The 21,829-nt window shown below is 43.0% G+C and overlaps 3 protein-coding genes across 3 annotated transcripts; 1 reads left to right on the top strand and 2 right to left on the bottom strand.

Annotated features, from left to right (window-relative positions):
* Positions 1-1,021: 1,021 nt before the first annotated feature.
* Positions 1,022-3,152, top strand: LOC123071409 (PRA1 family protein A1-like). Its single transcript, XM_044494953.1, has 7 exons — positions 1,022-1,366; positions 1,880-1,917; positions 2,010-2,088; positions 2,314-2,400; positions 2,490-2,584; positions 2,678-2,749; positions 2,828-3,152. The coding sequence occupies exons 1-7, from the start codon at positions 1,209-1,211 to the stop codon at positions 2,911-2,913; spliced, it is 615 nt and encodes a 204-aa protein (XP_044350888.1). The 5' UTR covers positions 1,022-1,208; the 3' UTR covers positions 2,914-3,152.
* A 183-nt stretch (positions 3,153-3,335) lies between these two features.
* Positions 3,336-5,545, bottom strand: LOC123071408 (aldo-keto reductase family 4 member C10). Its single transcript, XM_044494952.1, has 7 exons — positions 5,266-5,545; positions 5,120-5,170; positions 4,920-4,996; positions 4,668-4,755; positions 4,314-4,586; positions 3,917-4,147; positions 3,336-3,565 (listed from the first exon to the last, which is right to left on the bottom strand). The coding sequence occupies exons 1-7, from the start codon at positions 5,377-5,379 to the stop codon at positions 3,482-3,484; spliced, it is 918 nt and encodes a 305-aa protein (XP_044350887.1). The 5' UTR covers positions 5,380-5,545; the 3' UTR covers positions 3,336-3,481.
* Positions 5,546-6,289: 744 nt separating this feature from the next.
* LOC123071407 (aldo-keto reductase family 4 member C10) lies at positions 6,290-10,913 on the bottom strand. The gene is made up of 8 exons (XM_044494951.1): positions 10,653-10,913; positions 10,418-10,547; positions 10,270-10,320; positions 9,736-9,812; positions 9,566-9,653; positions 8,219-8,494; positions 7,863-8,111; positions 6,290-6,711 (listed from the first exon to the last, which is right to left on the bottom strand). The coding sequence occupies exons 2-8, from the start codon at positions 10,526-10,528 to the stop codon at positions 6,628-6,630; spliced, it is 936 nt and encodes a 311-aa protein (XP_044350886.1). The 5' UTR covers positions 10,529-10,547; positions 10,653-10,913; the 3' UTR covers positions 6,290-6,627.
* Positions 10,914-21,829: the final 10,916 nt, after the last annotated feature.

Below are 21,829 nucleotides of genomic sequence, written 5' to 3'. Positions count from 1 at the left end.
GCACTATGTTCTTATTACGTGTACGGATGTTAGAAATTGGCCAAAGAAACTAAAACATGGTAGCTTAAACATGTGACCACGTGTCAACCAAAGCGTGGTGTGGTGCAAATGGACCGGATAGTTCTTTTTTCTTTTTTGAGGAAATGGACCGGATAGTTCTTGGTCGATCGATCATAACAATTCGAACACTGGATCCAGAATTGATATCGAAACAAATGTGGCCTCAGGCAATTTTTAATTTAAATCAAATATTAACGCCGCTGGAGATTTGAACCCTACATCGCCTGGGACATTATCCTAATTAATTCTCACCCACATCTTCCAATCCAACGTGTCACGGGGAGCTTCACCAATGTGCAACTCAATGTCACTATGTAAGCGTGAAGATGACCACCGCTAGATATGTGAGGTGTCATGGCTCAGTGGATCCGCCAGAAATAGAAAAAGATCAATGAGAGCCCATTACCTTATTTGAACTATAGATCACCAATGGAAATACGCAATAGATTAGCTGGATCACAAACGAAAATCTATCTCTGCACCCTAGCCGATGAAAAAAATTAAAAAAAATATTAGAAAAATTCAAAAAATTCTAAATTTTTTTGTGCGGTAGACAATTTGAAGCGTGAGGTTCATTCCAATTTTCAAATCATTTGACATCTGAGGACCTCTCAGCAAAAAAGACAAATTGGGGGTGTATAAAAATGTGTACTGTTCATGTATTGTTTTGGCCCGATTTGTCTTTTTTACTGAGAGCTGCTCAGATGTTCAAATGACTTGAAATTTGGAGCGAGCCTCACGCATCAAATTGTCTACCGCATATTTTTTTTTAGATTTTTTTGAATTTTTTACGATTTTTTTTCTAACCGAGTGCAGATGAGCCTGGGCACCGAAACGCCCTACTCGATCACAAATTCATTTTTTTAACTGTGGATCACAAGTTCAGGATGAATTACTAAAGTGTGACCTTCCAATTTTCCAGTGTACAACTGCACGCTGCGGGGTAGTGCCAGGCGTAACCCGAGAACCGATCGGAGCCGTTGGTACATGGATCGGACGGCCGAAACTGCGTGCAGTCAGACAGTACGAGTCTTGTTCCAACCGGACCGAGGCTCACCAAATTCGAACCAAAGCGCCCGTCTTCTCCTCGATCGATAGCGTCTGGACTTCGTAGCCGGCGGCGAGCGGCACGGCAGCGAGCGGCGGCGATGGACGGCAGACCGGTGACGGCGGATGACGTGGTGGAGGCGATGCGGGAGTTCGTCTGGTTGCGGCCGCCGCGCCCCTCCTCCGAGTTCTTCTCCCGCTTCAGTGCCCCGCGGTCTTGCTCCAAGTGGATCAGCCGCCTCGAGTGCAACCTCTACTAGTACGATCCGTCGCTCGATTCTCTGCCCGTTTCTTGGCCTCTACCATTAATCGAGTGATCACCGGGGTAGATTGGTTGGGTAGGTGTTTCGATTTGGGCTGGACGGGGCAGGGGCTGTGGGCTCGCGAGGAGACGGAGGGTCGATACGCGTGAAGTATGAACTCTTTGCAGCGTTATTTTCTTCTTCAGAATCAATCCCTCGCAGTGGTTCATATGGAACGAGGCTACTGAGCAAATACTCGAGTCATGACTTAATAACGACTCGAGTACAGAATAACCGAGCGTTGATTTTGAATATTTGATGGGCTAGAATGGGATGCCTTGCTGCCATTTACTCCCTCCGCCCCGTAATACAAGAGCGTTTTTGACACTACACTAGTGTAAAAAACGTTCTTATATTATGGGATGGAGGGAGTACTTTTAAAATGTAATACCAGTTTGTAGATATATTTGTGCCATTGTGCCGTTCCATATATCCTAATGTTCCTTTCCAACTGTTTTGATGTTTTGCAGCTATGGGACCAACTACTTCATCTTGATCATATTGATAGGTATGAAATGGGACCTCTGTATTTTTGGCTTCCATCAGTTACATCATGTTTTGGGTTTCATATTTCTGTTCTCTTGTGTACGCAATATGCAGGGATGAGCTTCCTTCAGAAACCAGTTACCATAATTACAGCTTTTGCAACTGGCCTCAGCATTGCATTTATCAGTGACAGGTGTGTTTAAATATTCTCACTGCTAATGTTATGCCTACATTGAGAAAACATGTCCCTCCCAACTAAAATGAGCACGGGTTCTGTTCATCTTTTCAGTCTCCAAGTATCTCTTATATTCCAGATGATGTATCTCTTATAGTAGCTCCCAACTGTTGTCATTTATTCCTCTTTATGGTGAGTTCTTTACGTGCTAGAGAAATAGCGATATAATGTTTGATGTTGCAGTTTTGCAGTTACTTCCACCGACAAAGTTATAAGCATTGTCAGAAAATTCTCACCGGATTTAGCTGCCAAGATGAGACCGTACATGAAGTGATTATCTTATTGCCTGGTTTTTATTATTATTCCTTTCCTCGGTTTCTTGGAAGGCTTTGTTTAAATTGTTGCCAATGGCATTTCAGCCCTTTCCTTCATGGCCGACCAAGTATAAAGGGATCAACTCATATTTGTGGCCGACCTCTGTCTATGTGGGTCATTGCCCTGTTCCTTTTTGAAGGTTGGTAGAAACACATATGATGTCATTTCTACCTTAATTTTGCGAAGTTTCAGTTACAACAGAACCAGAAATGAACAGTTAATATGTTTGCAGTTAGCTGCATTTTCTGGGCGAGCTCCTGCAATTTCCTGATAGTTCCGTGGGCACTATACGTTGGTGTACTCGGTAAGGCCATCTAATTTGAGGTTTAGAACGTTTGCGTAAAATACTATTGCCCTAACAAGTTGCGTTTCTACCCTGCAGTAACCTTGATTCATGCCAGCTTCAGAGAACGTAATCTGAAAGGTCGTTTCAACAGATCCAGGAAGGAATGTCGAGAAGCATGGTAAAATTTCAGTGAAGCCGTAAACGTCTCTTCCGGTTCATACCATGGGAGCTCCTTTGTGGGTATCTTGGCTCCTGTATAGTTGAAAATCTGTTGCATGTTATAGATGTACAGTTAGTATCATTGCAGAGTTATGCTTGGAAAGTAGTAAGATGCACCAGGGCACCACCCCCTGTTATGTTTTTCCTTTTCTTTTGGAGGTGAAGGGCAGGATGCAACTATAAAGGCGTACTATTTGCATTCTACTCCCTCTGTTCCTAAATATTTGTCTTTCTAGAGATTTCATCAAGTGACTACATACGGAGCAAAATAAGTGAATCTACACTCTAAAATATGTCTATATACATCCGTATGTGATAGTCCATTTGAATCTCTAAAAAGAAAAATATTTAGGAACGGAGGGAGTAGTACCGTGCCAAGCCACCGGAGGAAATTATTATTATTATTAGCCTTCGATGCGATTATCTTACAGTAGATAAAAAACATAATATGGTCCTGCATGCACAAAGCATTGTCAAATTTGTTCCTCGGTTCAATACTCTAGTGGTGCATCCAGATTTTGATGTCTCCTTTCAAATTTCTCCGTCGAAGAGCTCTTCGTAGGTTTTGTAAATGCTTTGAGGGTGCACAAAAGAATCCCCCCTGATTTGCTTAACCTGTTCCAACATGAGCATTGAACAAGACATACTTGTATCAGAAACAATTCTACAATGTATATAATAAACACAAGCAGGCGTATACTATAGAGAGATTGCTTAGACTACTACTCCCTCCGTTCCAAATTACTCGTCGCTGAAATGGATGTATCTAGAACTAAAATACATCTAGATACATCCATACGTGCGACAAGTAATTCGAAACAGAGGGAGTATGAGTTAACTAGAACTAGTTTCATGTTATGAAGTTTCGTATATGCGCATTTGCCAATGCCAACATTTTAGCAAGCAATCTTAACATTTTCTGCACCTCGGAGGCCCAGACAAACAAATGCGATGTTCGACACTTGCCTGTTTTATTTCAGAAAGCTTGGTGCACAGTTCTTCTGGAATAGACCAGTCAAACAGATCAATGTTCTCCTTCAACCTCGACTCATTAGCACTCTTGGGAAGTACACTCTGACACTGTTGAAGACCCCATCGCAAAGCTATCTGTGCCGGAGTTCTTCCCAGGCTCTCGGCTACTGATGTTACCACCGGGTTACTCGATACGTCTTTCATCCTGCCCAAGGGCGCGTACGCCTGCAGACCAGAAGCATATGATCACCACACTCCAGTTTTTACTTGTCTCGGAAATGGATGTATCTAGAACTAAAATACATTTAGATACATCCATTTCTACGACAAGGAATTCCGAACGGAGGGAGTAGATGCCAATGTAAGCTCAGAAACACACAAGCAGACTTACCGATAGATGAACCCCATTGGAGTGGCAAAACGCTCTCAGCTTCGCCTGTTGCCAGCCAAGGTGGCACTCGACCTGATCAACGGCCGGAGGGACCCGGGCAACGCCAAGCAGATCACCTAGCTTCTTGGAGGAAAAATTGCTCACGCCGATGGCGCGAGCCTTGCCTGAATCGTACAGCTGCTCCATGGCTTGCCAGGTCTTGGGTATGTCAGGTTGCATAAAGTTCTCGGGGCTAATTTCGGTGCCTTTCTTCACCTGGAATGGCCAATGGATCTACATAGATGTCCAGAGGAGTCAGTTGTCTGAAGCAGAGAGATGGCAATCTTTCGATCATGATGAAGGTGACCAGCTTACTAGGTATAGATCCACATAATCCAGCTGCAGATCTTTCAACGTGCTGTCGATTGCGAGCGGAACGTCTTCGGGTGCGAGATCGCTGCACCTACAGAGGAAGTACAGAGTTTTCTTCAAAGTGCAGAAGAATTGCAGAGTTCCTGACTTCTTTAAATGCAGAAGAAGTGCAGGGTTTTGATTCTCTGGTTGCTACGATAGGAAGTGTAATGACTAGTTCGAACCAAATGCTAGCCTTGTGGAAGGAAATGTTACCATATCTTGGAAGTGATGAAGAGGTCCTCTCGCCTGACCACGCCATCGTCGAAGAGCCTCTTCAGAGCAACACCAATCTAGTACAGGAAGACGCCGAGTTACTCCTCTAATCTGTTTGTAGATCAAGGCCGTGTGCTCGCGGCAGTAGCAAGCATGTGATTTACTGCTCATTTACAGGGTTAACTGACTGACTGACTAACCTCCTTCTCGTTGTGGTAGAGCGGCGCGCAGTCGATGTGCCGGTACCCTGCCTGCCATTGCCGCCCGTAGCAAGCAGACTTAGAACAAGCACGCACAGGCCTGAATTGGGGAAAGAGGGGATGGGGAGAGAGGGCTGGGCTGGTACCTTGACGGCGGCGCTGAGCACGTCGGCGATGACCCCCGGGGCGGCCTTGTAGGTGCCGAGGCCCACGGAGGGGACGCGGGCGCCGGTGTTGAGCGTGAAATGGGCGGCGGCCATCCTCCGGCCACCGCGCGAGCGAGACGGGGATGAGGATGCGATCACGGGCCGAGGGGACGCCGGAGTCCTCAAAGGCCGTTTCGTTTCACCAAGCAACAAAAAGAACGCGAGCAATGGTGGGCTAGTGGCCACTCATCCGGTGCCAAGCCCAAGGAGATAGGCAGACACCTTTCTCTCCCGAAGGACAGAAAGCTCGCAGCTCGGCGCATTTTCTGTTTTTCTGCACGGCACATGGCGCTATTCCATTGTTAAAGCACAACCACCATACAAGCCAACCGCAAACGGAGGTCCACAACAGAAAGACGGGGGAGACAAGAGGGGAAAGAAGGGGTACACAAAAAAACGAAAAGTCCATTCTGCACCCGAGCTCATATGCTCCCGCATGAACAGTAAAATCGAAAAAAATCGAAAAATTCCAAAATTTTTTTGAGAGAAACATTGACAAAAGTTCTAAGTGCCTGTAAAAATTCATCATGAAATCACATTCCTGTAAGGCGTGGCAAAAAAAAAAACAAATTCAGTGCTTCAAAATGCGTTTGAAAGTAGCTTTTTCAGAGTATTATTTTTGTTTTTTTTTGCCACGCCTTCTAGGAATGTGATTTCATGACGAATTTTTGCAGGCACTTAGAACTTTTGTCAATGTTTCTCTCAAAAAAAATTGGAATTTTTTGAATTTTTTTCGATTTTTTTTCGATTTTACTGTTCCTGCGGGAGCATATGAGCTCGGGTGCAGATTAGCCATGTTCCACACAAAAGCCTTTTTGGGTAAAAACGTGAAATGTTGGTACTACCATACATGATATATCACGTGCAAGTTTGGTCACGTTTGCTACATTGCTAAAGCAACTGGATTTAGACGGAAAAGGTTTTGCTATACTTGCTAGCACAAGAGAAAATCAAGCAAACAAACTTGTTAACAAACGGCCCCAATTTTATTATCATGTGAAGCAACTTCGTTGGAGGAACACAAAATACACCAGCAAACGAAAAATCAGTACAGAACAAGTAACCCCAGTGACAGGAACAAGCTGATAAATTCATGCCTCCATTAGCAACACGCGACGCGGTTTTCGCAGAAATTCCATCACCTACGGGAGCAAATCCATGCACAGTCTACCGAAGAGTTCCCAGCCTCCCACGGGGATGCCGAATCATACATTTCTTAAGCGCATAGTCGACGATACATAACAAGTAACTGGCACTAACAAGGCGCCCTGCTCCCAACCACGACGGGACTACGGAGCTGTCCTAGATTTCGCCGTCCCAGAGCTCATCGTGGGTCTTGTAAACGCTGTCTTTGTTGACGATGAAGTTGCCCATGAGCAGCCTGGCCTGAAGATCACAACAAAAGATTGGAGCGTCAGAAATAACTGCGGGCGCTGTACCTACGTCGGTGCGCTATGAACGAAAACACCTGGAAAATGCATATTGTGGCTCCCTGGCGGTTAGCGATGCTATCACTAGTCAGGGATCAGGACTCAGAAGGACATTATCGATATATATCCGCTTTTTGTGGATCTACAGGGACCTGAGGCTGTTTTGTTTCGATCGACAGCCAGAGTGAGAACCAACGTTGGCCTCATCAAGCAATGCAGCACCCAGTAGCGACTAGTGAGTTCAGTGCTAGTTTTGTTCTATCTGTGAACGACAGCTGAAGTGAATTAAGCAATGCAGCACGCGGTACCCACTAGACAGTTAATTCAGTGGTGGTTTTGTTCTATCTGTGTTTTCCTAGAGTAAAAGGTATGAAGTGTTGGCCCCTTAAAAGAACAGTACTCCTTTCACAAGGAAAGAAACAAAGAAAAATAGGGCTGCCATTAACAGTGAATGAATTAGTAGTCCATTTCAGTCCAAAAACGAATAAGCAAGTTTCTTATGTCATGCAAGTGACATTGGACCATTAATAATTGGAAACAACAAGCAATAGAGTTTTCAAAAAATAAAAAGAGTGGAACATAACCATTGGTTATATCTTGTGGCGAGTAGACCTAAGTCTGTGCATCATCTCACTAGAATCCTTCACGCTATGCTTCTGAACTACTCCCTCCGTCCCATAATGTAAGACGTTTTTTGGCACTAGTGTAGTGCCAAAAAACGTCTTACATTATGGGACGGAGGGAATAGTATATTATTGCTGCTTGTTATTGCTCATGTGCTTCTAATTTTCTTTTAACAGGCATGATCCGAGGATAAAATAACATTTCTGTAGGAGTATCTTGGCACTGAAGCTACCCAAAACAAAAATATAAACCTTAAAACCTACAAATTCAGAAATGCTACTTAATTATAAGTTCTATAAGAAATTTCCGACGGGGCAATAGAAAGCCAGTGTATTCTGTATATATTTCAAATTCGGTATCAAATAACAGTGTAGTTTTCTCCAAATCATATTAAGCAGCTCGTATATGATAAAAGACGCCGGCTGAGGCACAAAACAGCTAATAGTAGTTGAAAAAATGTCTATCCGAAATTGCATAACTCACCTGCTTAATCTCAGAGAACTTTGCAAGCAAGTCTTCTGGAATAGACCAGTCATAAACAGCAAGGTTCTGCTTTATCCGTTCTTCACTCACGCTCTTTGGCAGCACACTGTGACCCATCTGAATGTTCCAGCGCAACGCCACTTGTGCTGGAGTTTTGCCAAGCTTCTCTGCAATTGAGACGACAACGGGTTCTTTGAGGACATTACCATTCATCCATGTTGAGCCAGGTGAACCTAGTGGTGAGTACGCCTGCAACATGCAGATGCTGAATCATAATCACGAGCACCACTTTGAAAAATAAATGTACAAGCAACACTAGCCACTGACAGAAAAATATAGTTAGATGGTAGACTTACAGAGAGGTGAACACCAGTTGACTGACAGAAGCTATGGAGTTTAGATTGCTGCCAAGTAGGATGGCACTCCACCTGGTCAACAGCCGGAGGTACGCGGGCTACAGCAAGCAAGTCACCCAATTTCTTCGATGAGAAATTACTCACACCAATTGCACGAGCTTTGCCAGCATCATGCAACTTCTCCATTGCTCCCCATGTAGCTGGGATGTCAGGTGGTAAGAAGTTTTCAGGGTTGCCAATGCTTGTTCCCTTCTTGATTTTAAATGGCCAGTGGATCTGCAAAAATATACATGCTATTAGTTTTTTATTTGACATTATTCTTCAACAACATATTAAACCCTTTCAACAAACAATCATCTATATCAAAAGTTGGACAGAAGTATTACAAATAAACCCCAAAATTATCCATAGACTTAGTAAGCAGAAGTCCACAATACAATGTCTGTCAATACCAGAATGGATAGACTTAATAAGGTTAACTGAATACTACTGATCCGAGTTGTCGAACAGGACAAAGAAATAACTGCCAGCATATCCAATGGGTGATAAGAGGAAAGCACATTTTCAATGATCCAATCAGTATTCACATCACAACGCAATGACGCCTCCCCAACTTGCTAATCGTCTCGACCTCCCGTGGCGGAGCACCCAGTCAAGGTTCGTGTTAAGCTTTGGCACTCGTTGGTTGTGGATGCTCCTCTGTGGTGCCGTGGGGTTCGATGCGCACGCCGGTGCGGTGCATTAGGCTAGTTGTAGAGTCTTGGTATTGTGATCCCTTTACAGCACCCCTCATTTACTTGTGCCCTCTTGGTGATGGTTCTTATGTCTGTTAGCTAGGTGGTGTCTTCTCCTGGGCGTCTATTTCTTCTCTTTAACTTTGTTCTTGTACGGTTTTCGACCCGGTTTTCCTCATAAACAGGTCAACTTGTTAAGGTTTTTGATCCGGTTTTCCTTATAAACTGGATCAGCAAAAGTCTAAGGGATGGCTCTTGGCTTTTGCCGCTTTTGAGCAATATATTCAGGTGGGAGAACTCTCCCCCCGGTGATTCCTCAAAAAAAAACACAATATTGGAATAGAAGCATCGATCATCGTGCAATGAACTAGCACTGGAGCACATGTAACAGAGGCAGCTGATTACTCATAGAAACGTTAGAAGCTAATATATTAGTATTTCACAATAATGTCAGTTGATTTATCTTTTACTAAAAAAAAGATGAATATGTGAAATAGGTACTTGTTGCAGACTGATGCCAATTGGTTCATGAGATACTGGAGATAGAGACCCATAACTGAGCAAGCAACGTACTGAACTATAACTCTTTAACGGGAAGATCCATACAACTTACAAGGTAAAGATCCAAGTAGTCAAGCTGCAAGTCATTGAGGGAATCCCCAAGTGCCTCAGGCACATCTTCTGGGGCATGATGACCACACCTGAAAAAGCATGCCGATTGGTAGCAATTAGTTGGACTTGAGGTATTAAAGAGATGCTATATCACAAGAAAAATTGGGTTACCATAGCTTAGAGGTGATAAACAGATCCTCACGCTTGACTACACCCTCTTCAAATAGCTTCTTCAGTGCCAAACCCACCTGGACAATCCAAAGGCGTTTGTTGTTTGTTATACACAACTTGGATGAAAAAAACTTGGGACATAAAGAATCCACTGGCGTCAGAAGGGCAAATGCTAGAAGCATGAGTTTTGATTGGCATCTCCAATTGGTACACACACTCTAAAGTTGACCAAATTGGTCACTCTAAACCCCTTGTTTTCTTTCTTTGTTTCGTCTGGAAAAGCAGGTAGATAGTCATGGGCTCTTTCTAAAGCAGTCCACTAATATTCTAGTGAAAGCCGGCATGTGAAATAGACGGACAGAAAGCAAGCTGTGTATGGCCATGAGTATGAATGGAGATTGGACAACTGAATCTTTCATCAGTGATCGTGCGTTGCAGGAAACAAGCAGTAGGAAGTTTAAGCACGGATATCAGAATCATACGGAAGCTAATGCAGGAGGGAATGGATCCAAATGTTTGGAGAGACCGGGTTACCTCCTTCTCGTTGTTGTAGGCCCTGGCGCAGTCGATGTGGCGGTACCCGGCCTGCACGCACGATTTTCAATCCAAGACAAAATGAAATCAGGCAGAGGGAAAGAGGAAAGGGGGGGCATTGTGGTGAGGGAGAGAGAGAGGGGGTGACCTTGACGGCGGCGTAGACGGCCTCGCCGACGACGCCGGGGTCGGACTGCCAGGTGCCGAGCCCCACGGAGGGGATCTTAGCGCCGGTGTTGAGCACGAAGTGCGTCGCCATCCCCGCTCTCAGACACTACCTGCACACGGAGGCAGTCACTGCAGTGTCGCAGAGGACGCTCGAAGTCGAAGGAAGGGGACGGGGACGGCGAGCAACGGGTGGTGCGCGGCGAGTTTATACTCACTTTGTAGGCAGCGGGTGTGGGCTGTGTCTCGGCACGGCCACAGCTGTGTGGTTCGTCCCGGGGCTTCGTTCGTGGTGGTGGCAGTTATGACTAGGCTAGTGCTGCGCGCGCCAAGTGGCGGGATGAGCCAGCTGCCGAGTTTTCTAGCACCAGAACCAACAAACAGAAACACACCGTGCGTCGGTCGGTGCCATCGCTCTTTCACAGCCGCAGCGGCACGGCGTATGTGCTTCACAGACCTCCACGCAGTCGCACGTTCACAATGCTTCCGCTTATTGTCCGTCGTCTCAAGCACACGGTTTTTTAACACTGTAAAGTCACGGACATACACTCATCCCTATGAACATATGCACGTACACTTTATTCATATAAGCACCTTCGAGAGCCTGAGCCGGCACATCATTTTAAGATTGACAAAGTCGTCACATACGTCTTCATAGTCGACGTGAACATCTCTTTTCACTAAACGCACATCGATGAAATTCTAAAATAAATTTATAAATAATGCAAGCATTGGAACTTAAACCCTAATGACTGAGCATGCCACAGTCTTCCTAATCATCCCACAACATATTCGTTCGCCACTGTTTGTTTGTTCATACTCCGGCCCCCGATGAAACGTGCTTTTAATTTTTGACCTGGGTGCGGTCGTGCTTTGTGTATAAAATTACGTGGTGCAGTCGCGTGCTTTTTTTTTTCTGACCTGGGTGCGGTAGTGCTTTGTGTATATGCATTAGCATTACGCCTGCCCCGATGAAACGCATGGTTCACCTACTCTGTCTCCGTCGCATGCGCCGCTTTGTTTTGCCGGATTCGATCGGTTGGCAGTATCCTCCTCCAGGCCGGCCGACGAAGGGAAGTGGAGAAACCATTTTGTCTGCATCGTCCAGCAAAGTGCACTTTCCCTGAATCCCCGCCTCCTTGCTCCTTTCGGGCATGGAGGAGCGCAAGATACCGAACTCGTGGCGCAAAATCATCAGTGCTGACTAGTGGGAGTGGCCGATCAAATTCAAATCGAATAGTGGCTGATGATGACACGAACAGCGATGCGTCCAAGGCATCTATGCCACGAGTTCAGAGCCTCGGGCGACCGACGCGGGGCTAGCGCGAGACCACGTCGACCTGACATGCAACGCACGCTGCAGTGTGTCACTGCACTTCGCTAGCTGCTCCTGCCCGGCAGGCTTGCGTTGTGCATTTGTAGGCATCTGAATCGTAAGCAGTGACGTGTTGATCCAAGGAGTAACTAAAGTGCGCTCGCAAATGCCATTCCCACGTACTCCCTCTCTCTCAGTTTACAGGGCGTGCGTATACCTTTAGGTTGTCAATTTAACCAACCTAATACAAGTCATATATTACAAAAAATATATCAAAATAAACTTTAGATGTTCTATTTTCAAAAGGTATAATTTTTGTGTTATATAGTTTATATTAGAGTGATAAAATTGATAACCTCGGTATACGCGTAGGAATTGTAAACTGAAACGGAGGGAGTATGTACGTCGCCATGTCTCCGCCGGGGGCCTTCTCCGTGTGAGTCACTGCCACTTGCTTGGTTCGTTGGTGGTCAAATTTGGTGTCCTGACTTTTTGCCAAACTTTTAGCCTGATCTGATCCTTGTTGCAAAAAAATATATATATCAAGATTTGACCTTTTTTCTTACCGTTTCCCGATCTGGCGGTAGGGTATCACATCTACCGCCACACCCCAGGCGGTAGCGTGACGGCAGGCCCTTGACGGCGATTAACGCCAGCTGACGTGGCAAAGGGGCGTACCGCCAAGGACCCAGGTGGTAGGGTGATCGAGCCTATCGTCAAGCACCCCGGCGGTAGATCTGTGTAGTGGACAAGGTGTTGGGGTGAATGGGTGGCCCCCCACCCACCCATTCACTCCCAATCTCCTTTTCCCCCGAGCTCATCTTCTCCCCCTCCTCTTCCCCACCAAAGCACCCACTAAATTCATCTTCATTGCTAGAGATTTGTCCAGTGGATCCGAAGCATTTGCATCACCCAAGGTACCTCTCCCACTCTCCTTCTTTTGGTTGGTTGGAATCACCTATTTTGGATAGACCAAGATGTGCGAGAAGAAGTTCAAAAGGATCAACATCAAGATTATCTTAGGAGGCAATAATTGTTTGAAGAAGCATTCCAAAGAGCCAAGGATGAAGAGCGTCGTGAGAAGCAGAAGATGGAGCGGAAGAAGAGCGAGGAGGAGAGGGCCGCAAAGACAAGGTTGCTCGTGAAGAGGAGATGGCAAGAAAGCTTGCAAGGGCTCACGATGCCCAAGAGGAGGATGAGGCACATGACAAGAAAGGGAAATGACCTCGTGTGACCTAATAAGGCCTTCTCTATCGCGGCTATTTGAGAACCATGTCTTTCATTTGCAAACTTTGTCATGAACTATGAACTATGTCTTTCATTTGTGAACTTTGTCATGAACTATGTCTTTCATTTCTGAAACTTTGTCATGACTATGCATTTAATTTGCGAACTTTGTCATGAACTATGTCGTATGCCTAAGTTTGTCATGAACTATGTATTCAATTCTCTTAGTTATATGTCATAATTTGTGTTGTGCATGATGTTAACAACAAGAAAAAACAGAGTATCCTTTGTTTTCTCCTCCTACTGCCAAGGACACAGGCGGTAGGGTTAGCTAGCCTACCCCCGAGTACCCCGGCGGTAGGGTAGGAGCACTCCAGTATTTTTCCGGTAGGGTAGCTAACCTACCGCCAAGGACCCCGGCGATAGGGTACCTAACCCATGAAGACCGTTCCGAGGCGATGATTCATGTATTTTTCGGTAGGGTTGGCCACCGTACTGCCAAGGTCCTTGGCAGGTGGGACTACCGCCGAGGACCCTGGCGGTAGGGCAGCTAACCCATGTGGAGTGTTCTGAGGCAAGAATTCATGCATTTTTTACGGTATGGTTAGCTACCCTACCGCCGAGGACCCTGGCGGTAGGGTAGGAGCATGATACGTCTATTTTGCATCATGCTTTTATATCAATATTTATTGCATTATGGGCTGTTATTACACATTATATCTCAATACTTATGGCTATTCTCTCTTATTTTACAAGGTTTACCATGAAGAGGGGGAATGTCGGCAGCTGGAATTCTGGCTGGAAAAGGAGCAAACGTTGGAAACCTATTCTGCACAACCCCAAAGGTCCTAAAACTCCACGAAACAACTTTTTGGAATTAATAAGAATTTCTGAGCGAAAGAAATACACCAAGGGGCCCACACCCTGTCCAGGAGACAGGGGCGCCCCCCTATAGGGTGCCCCCTATCTCCTGGGCCCCCTGGTGGGCCTTCGGTGTCCATCTTCTGCTATATCATCGCTTTTACCCTGGAAAAATCATGGGCAAGCTTACGGGACGAAACTCCGCCGCCACGAGGCGGAACCTTGGCGGAACCAATCTAGGCCTCTGGCGGAGCTGTTCTGCTGGGGATACTTCCCTCCGGGAGGGGGAAATCATCACCAATGTCATCACCAATGATCCTCTCATCAGGAGAGGGTCAATATCCATCAACATCTTCACCAGCACCATCTCCTCTCAAAACCCTAGTTCATCTCTTGTATCCAATCTTGTATCAAAACCACAAATTGGTACCTGTGGGTTGCTAGTAGTGTTGATTACTCCTTGTAGTTGATTCTAATTGGTTTACTTGGTGGAAGATCATATGTTCAGATCCTTTATGCATATTATTACTCCTCTGATTATGAACATGAATATGCTTTGTGAGTAGTTACGTTTGTTCCTGAGGACATGGGTGAAGTCTTGCTATTAGTAGTCATGTGAATTTGGTATTCGTTCGATATTTTGATGAGATGTATGTTGTCTTCTCCTCTAGTGGTGTCATGTGAACATCGACTACATGACACTTCACCATTATTGGGCCTAGAGGAGGGCATAGGAAAGTAATAAGTAGATGATGGGTTGCTAGAGTGAAAGAAGCTTAAACCCTAGTTTATGCGTTGCTTCATTAGGGGCTGATATGGATCCATATGTTTAATGTTGTGGTTAGGTTTACCTTAATACTTCTTTTGTAGTTGCGGATGCTTGCAATAGGAGTTAATAATAAGTGGGATGCTTGTCCAAGTAAGGGCAGTACCCAAGTACCGGTCCACCCACATATCAAATTATCAAAGTACTGAACGCGAATCATATGAACGTGATGAAAACTAGCTTGATGATAATTCCCATGTGTCCTCGGGAGCTCCTTCCTCATTATTAGATTTTTTCCAGGCTTATCCTTTGCTACATAAAGGATTGGGCCACCTTGCTGCACTTTACTTATTTTATTTACTTATTACTCGTTACTATTTATCTTATCACAAAACTATCTATCACCTACAATTCCAGTGCTTGCAGAGAAAACCTTACTGAAAACCGCTTATCATTTCCTTTTGCTCCTCGTTGGGTTTGACACTCTTACTCATCAAGACTCTTTTCTGGCGCCATTGCCGAGGAGTGTAGCGCTTTTGGTGAGTGCAACTTGGTAAGGAAACATTTTTATAGTGTGCTGAAATTTTCTGTTACTTGTCACTATGGAAACTAATCCTTTGAGGGGCTTGTTTGGGGTATCTTCACCCCAACCAGAAGAGCAAAGAGTTGCTCCTCAACCTACTGAACTTTATGAAAATATTTACTTTGAGATTCCTTCGGGTATGATAGAGAAACTACTAGCTAATCCATTTGCAGGAGACGGAGCATTGCATCCCGATTTACACCTTATCTTTGTGGATGAAGTTTGTGGATTATTTAAGCTTGTAGGTATTCCCGATGATGTTGTCAAAAGGAAGGTCTTCCCTTTATCTTTGAAGGGAGATGCATTGACATGGTTTAGGCTATGTGATGATACGGGATCTTGGAATTATAAGCGATTGAAGTTGGAATTTCACCAGAAGTTCTATCCTATGCATCTTGTTCATCGTGATCGTAATTACATATATAATTTTTGGCCTCGCGAAGGAGAAATCATCGCTCAAGCTTGGGGGAGGCTTAAGTCAATGTTATATTCATGCCCCAATCATGAGCTCTCTAGGGAAATGATCATTCAGAACTTTTATGCTCGGCTTTCTCTTGATAATCGCAACCTACTCGATACTTCCTGTGTTGGTTCTTATATGCTGAAGACTATTGATTTCAAATGGGACTTATTGGAAAGAATTAAACGCAACTCTGAAGATTGGGGTTCCTACGATGGTAAGGAGTTAGGTATGACACCTAAGTTCGATTGTGTTAAATCTTTTATGGATACCGATGCTTTTCGTGGATTTAGCGCTAAGTATGGACTTGACTCTGAGATAGTAGTTACTTTCTGTGAATCTTTTGCTACTCATGTTGATCTCCCTAAAGAGAAGTGGTTTAAATATAGGGATAATTAGATTTATGTCCCTAGTTGTGTCCCACTTGTCTATTTTACCACTAATTCCCAAAAGTCACCGGTTCTGTCCAAGTCACTTTGCTCCTCTTATGCTTTTGCCCTTTGACCGTTTGACCGTCAGTTTGAAAACTTCATAACTAATTTATACTAAATCATAAAAATGCAAATAAGATACCAAAATGTTCAGAAAAACATCACCTATATGTCAGTGTCATTTGCATTCATGAAAAAGTGTTGGAAAGTGCACATCCGAGTTTTAGCTCTTTTGGTACCATCATGAATAATAAACTCTAAAAAAATTCAAAAAAAATATGGTGGCAAAGAACGACAAATGTTCTAAGTGCTTGCCAAGTTTCATTAGGGAACGACATTGGTGGAAGTCGTGGCAAAAAAATAATCTATTTTGGAGTGCTGATTGTTTTTTTTTGCCACGACACCCACGAATGTTATTCCCTGATGAAACTTGGCAGGCACTTAAAACATTTGCCATTCTTTGCCACCAATTTTTTTTGAATTTTTTGAACTTTTTTAGATTTTACTATTCATGGTGGTAGCATAAGAGCTAAAACTCGGACGGGCACTTTCCAACAGTTTTTTCATGAATGCAAATGATACTAACATATAAGTGATGTTTTTTTGAACATTTTGGTATCTTATTTGCATTTTTCTGATTTATTATGAATTAGTTATGAAGTTTTCAAACTGATGGTCAAACGGTCAAAGGGCAAAAGCATAAGAGGAGCAAAGTGACATGGACAGAACCGGTGACTTTTGGGAATTAGGGATAAAACATACGAGTGGGACACAACTAGGGGCATAAATCTAATTATCCCTTAAATATAATCCTCCTATTGAAGTGAAAGTAGTTGCACCTATTACAGTCGAAGAAAAGACTATTACCTATAGTGATCCTATTGTTCATACTGCTTATGTTGAAAACCCTCCTTTTCCTGTTAGGATAAAGGATCATGCTAAAGTTTCAACTGTTGTTTGTAAGAGTAATACTAGGACTTATACACCTCCTGAGCAAATTAATGTTGAACCTAGTATTGCTATGGTTAAAGATCTCTTGGATGATGATTTAGATGGGCATGTTATTTATTTCTGTGGTGAGATTGCTAATATTGCTAGGCCAGATACTAAGACACGTAGACTTGTCATAGGCATGCCTATTATTTCTGTTAAAATAGGAGATCATTGTTATCATGGCTTATGTGATATGGGTGCTAGTGCTAGCGCTATACCTTATGATCTATATAAAGAAATTATGCACGACATTGCACCCGTTGAATTAGAGGACATTGATGTTACTATTAAGCTTGCTAATAGGGATACCATTAAACCTATTGGGATTGTTAGAGATGTTGAAGTTTTGTGTGGGAAGGTTAAATACCCTGCTGATTTCCTTGTTCTTGGTTCCCCACAAGATGATTTTTGTCCCATTATTTTCGGTAGACCCTTCTTGAATACGGCTAGTGCTAAGATTAATTGTGAAAGGAATATTGTCACTGTTGGCATAGATGGTATGTCTCATGAGTTTAATTTCGCTAAGTTTAGTAGACAACCTCGTGAGAGGGAACCACCTAGTAAGGATGAAATTATTGGTCTTGCTTCCATTGCTGTTCGTCCAACTGATCCGTTAGAACAATACTTGCTAGATCATGAAAACAATATGTTTATGAAGGAAAGAGAGGAAATAGATAAAGTGTTCCTTAAACAGGAACCTATGCTAAAACATAACCTTCCCGTTGAAATTCTTGGGGACCCCCCTCCACCCAAGGGTGATCCCGTGTTTGAACTCAAACCTTTACCTGACAATCTTAAGTATGCTTATCTTGATGAAAAAGAAATATATCCTGTTATTATTAGTGCTAACCTTTTAGAGAAAGAAGAAGAAAGATTATTGAAAACTATGAAGAAGCACCGAGCAGCTATTGGATATACTCTGGATGATCTTAAGGGCGTTAGTCCCACGTTATGTTAACACAAAATTACATTGGAGGACGATGCCAAACCAGTTAGAGATCCTCAAAGACGATTAAATCCCAAGATGAAGGAAGTGGTAAGAAAGGAGATATTAAAGCTCCTTGAGGCAGGTATTATTTATCCTGTTGCTGATAATGAATGGGTAAGCCCTGTCCATTGCGTTCCTAAAAGGGAGGTATTACCATTGTTCCTAATGATAAATATGAATTGATCCCGCAAAGAATTATTACAGGTTATAGGATGGTAATTGATTTCTGTAAGTTAAATAAAGCTACTAAGAAAGATCATTACCCTTTACCTTTTATTGATCAAATGTTAGAAAGACTATCCAAACACACACATTTCTGCTTTCTAGATGGTTATTCTGGTTTCTCTCAGATACCTGTGTCAGCGAAGGATCAATCTAAAACTACTTTTACTTGCCCTTTTGGTACTTTTGCTTATAGACGTATGCCTTTTGGTTTATGTAATGCACCTGCTACCTTTCAAAGATGTATGATGGCTATATTCTCTGATTTTTGTGAAAAGATTTGTGAGGTATTCATGGATGACTTCTCCGTTTATGGATCCTCTTTTGATGATTGTTTGAGCAACCTTGATCGAGTTTTGCAGAGATGCGAAGACACTAGTCTCGTCCTGAATTGGAAAAAGTGTCACTTTATGGTTAATGAAGGCATTGTCTTGGGGCATAAGATCTCCGAGAGAGGTATTGAAGTTGATAAAGCCAAAGTTGATGCTATTGAAAAGATGCCATGTCCCAAGGACATAAAAGGTATAAGAAGTTTCTTTGGTCACGCCGGTTTTTATAGGAGGTTCATTAAGGACTTTTCTAAAATCTCTAGGCCTCTGACTAATTTATTGCAAAAAGATATTCCTTTTGTCTTTGATGATGATTGCGTAGAAGCATTTGAAATACTTAAGAAAGCTTTGATCACTGCACCTATTGTCCAGCCACCTGATTGGAATTTACCTTTTGAAATTATGTGCGATGCTAGTGATTATGTTGTAGGTGCTGTTCTAGGGCAAAGAGTCGATAAGAAATTGAATGTTATCTAGTATGCTAGTAAGACTCTTGATACTGCCCAGAGAAATTATGCTACTACTGAAAAAGAGTTCTTAGCAGTTGTGTTTGCATGTGATAAGTTTAGACCTTATATTGTTGATTCCAAAGTTACTATTCACACTAATCATGCTGCTATTAAATATCTTATGGAAAAGAAAGATGCTAAGCCTAGACTTATTAGATGGGTTCTCTTGCTCCAAGAATTTGATTTGCATATTATTGATAGAAAGGGAGCTGAGAACCCCGTTGCAGATAACTTGTCTAGGTTAGAGAATGTTCTTGATGACCCACTGCCTATTAATGATAGCTTTCCTGATGAACAATTAGCGGTCGTCAATGCTTCTCGTACTGCTCCTTGGTATGCTAATTATGCTAATTACATTGTTGCTAAATTTATACCGCCTAGTTTCACATAGCAGCAAAAGAAAAAGTTCTTTTATGATTTAAGACATTACTTCTGGGATGACCCACACCTTTATAAAGGAGTAGATGGTGTTATTAGACGTTGTGTGCCCGAGCATGAACAAGAACATATCCTACATAACTGTCACTCTGAATCCTATGGAGGACACCACCCTGGAGATAGAACTGCACACAAGGTACTACAATCTGGTTTTTATTGGCCTAGTCTCTTCAAAGATGCTCGTAAGTTTGTCTTATCTTGTGATGAATGCCAAAGAGTAGGTAACATTAGTAGACGTCAAGAAATGCCTATGAATTACTCTCTTGTTATTGAACCGTTCGATGTTTGGGGCTTTGATTATATGGGACCTTTTCCTGCCTCTAATGGTTATACTCATATTTTAGTTGTTGTTGATTACGTTACTAAGTGGGTAGAAGCTATTCCAACTAGTAGTGCTGATCATAACACTTCTATTAAAATGCTTAAAGAAGTTATTTTTCCGAGGTTTGGAGTCCCTAAATATCTTATGTCTGATGGTGGTTCACATTTTATTCATGGTGCTTTCCGTAAGATGCTTGCTAAGTATGATGTCAATCATAGAATCGCATCTCCTTATCATCCGCAGTCCAGTGGTCAAGTAGAGTTGAGCAATAGAGAGCTCAAATTAATTTTGCAAAAGACTGTGAATAGATCTAGAAAGAATTGGTCCAAAAAACTTGATGATGCATTATGGGCCTATAGAACTGCATACAAAAATCCTATGGGTATGTCTCCGTATAAGATGGTTTTTGGAAAAGCATGTCATTTACCTCTTGAACTTGAACACAAAGCATATTGGGCTACTAAAGAGCTCAATTATGACTACAAACTTGCCGGTGAGAAGAGGTTGTTTGATATTAGCTCACTTGATGAATGGAGAGCTCAAGCCTATGAGAATGCCAAGCTATTCAAATAAAAAGTCAAACGCTGGCATGATAAGAGGATACAAAAGCGTGAGTTTAACGTAGGAGACTATGTATTATTATTCAACTCTCGCTTAAGATTTTTTGCAGGAAACTTTCTCTCAAAATGGGAAGGCCCTTACATTATTGAGGAGGTCTATCATTCTGGTGCCATAAAATCAACAACTTCGAAGGCACAAGTCCAAGGGTGGTAAACGGTCAAAGAATTAAACATTATATTTCAGGTAATCCTATTAATGTTGAAACTAATATTATTGGAACCGTAACCCTTGAGGAATACATAAGGGACACTTTCCAGAATGTTTCAGACTCCGAAAAGGTATAGGTATGTGGTACGGTAAGTAAACTGACTCCAAAACAACTCCAATGACGATTTTTATCAGTTTTGGAATATTTAAGAATTTTGGGAAGAAAGAAGTAGTCCGAAAGGGACACAAGGCTCCCATGAGAGTGGAGGGCGCGCCCCCCTACTGGGTGCGTCCCCCTATCTCGTGGACACCTCGTGTGCCTCCCGGACTCCGTTTTCTTGCACGTTATGTATTTTGGTCGGTAAAAAATCATTATATATACTCCCGGAAGTTTTGACCACCGTATCACGCAATTATCCTCTATTTTCGTTTTGAGCTGTTTCCGTTGCAGATCTAGAGCACCATGACTGCACCCTCCTCCAACAACGAAGACAAGGATGCTTGGCTATTGAAGATAGAGCTGAAAAGAGAAGAACTAGGAGAGATCAACAAGGATGAAGGGATCAAGTAGGCCATGGAGGTTCAAGCTTCGGCAGTGAAAGAAGAAGACATCCCTCAACCTTTACCTAACCTTTTCACTCCAACAGAGATTGAAGCTTTTAAGATGATTGAGTTAGCTCGCATACAGAACAAGTATCTTACGCAGGAGAATATTCTGTTGAAGGATCATATCGCCGGACTCAAGGGCATTATCCGTAAGCTGGAGGGGCTTTTACGCTCGATGTGTGATTATCCACCCTCATCATCACCACCTCCATCATCTCCGAGGACATAATCACAATGGGTATGGGCACTCCCCTTGGCAACTGCCAAGCTTGGGGGAGGTGCCCCAGTATCGTATCACCATCACACTCCTATCTTTACCGCTTTATTTAGTTCGATCCTTTTAGTAGTATCTTGATCTAGTAGATTGAAGTTTTGATATCAAGTAGTTTGAGTTTTGCTTTATGATTTTTTTTGTAATCGAGTTCGCGAGCTATCTATAACAAAGATTAGTGTTGAGTCAAGGGCTTTGCTATGTTGCTATGATATTGACAAAAATAGAAAGAATAAAAAGAATAAAAGAATTCATATTGATCTTATGGATAGTAATAACTTCACACATAGAAAGTATGAGGCATGA

This window comes from Triticum aestivum, chromosome 3B, assembly GCF_018294505.1.
Source record: "Triticum aestivum cultivar Chinese Spring chromosome 3B, IWGSC CS RefSeq v2.1, whole genome shotgun sequence".
Lineage (NCBI taxonomy): Eukaryota > Viridiplantae > Streptophyta > Magnoliopsida > Poales > Poaceae > Triticum > Triticum aestivum.
The sequence above is the reverse complement of the archived record's forward strand: the minus strand, read 5'-3'. Positions and strand labels throughout refer to the sequence as shown.

Excerpts from the sequence above, each read along its gene's own strand:
- LOC123071409 (XM_044494953.1), top strand. The coding sequence starts at position 1,209 with ATGGACGGCAGACCGGTGACGGCGGATGACGTGGTGGAGGCGATGCGG. Across the intron at positions 1,918-2,009 it reads CATCTTGATCATATTGATAG|GGATGAGCTTCCTTCAGAAA; the intron begins GTATGAAATGGG and ends CGCAATATGCAG. Across the intron at positions 2,089-2,313 it reads ATTGCATTTATCAGTGACAG|TTTTGCAGTTACTTCCACCG; the intron begins GTGTGTTTAAAT and ends TTGATGTTGCAG.
- LOC123071408 (XM_044494952.1), bottom strand. The coding sequence starts at position 5,379 with ATGGCCGCCGCCCATTTCACGCTCAACACCGGCGCCCGCGTCCCCTCC. Across the intron at positions 4,756-4,919 it reads TTCATCACTTCCAAGATATG|GTGCAGCGATCTCGCACCCG; the intron begins GTAACATTTCCT and ends CTTCCTCTGTAG. Across the intron at positions 4,587-4,667 it reads ATTATGTGGATCTATACCTA|ATCCATTGGCCATTCCAGGT; the intron begins GTAAGCTGGTCA and ends ACATCTATGTAG.
- LOC123071407 (XM_044494951.1), bottom strand. The coding sequence starts at position 10,528 with ATGGCGACGCACTTCGTGCTCAACACCGGCGCTAAGATCCCCTCCGTG. Across the intron at positions 9,654-9,735 it reads TTTATCACCTCTAAGCTATG|GTGTGGTCATCATGCCCCAG; the intron begins GTAACCCAATTT and ends ATGCTTTTTCAG. Across the intron at positions 8,112-8,218 it reads CAACTGGTGTTCACCTCTCT|GCGTACTCACCACTAGGTTC; the intron begins GTAAGTCTACCA and ends TGCATGTTGCAG.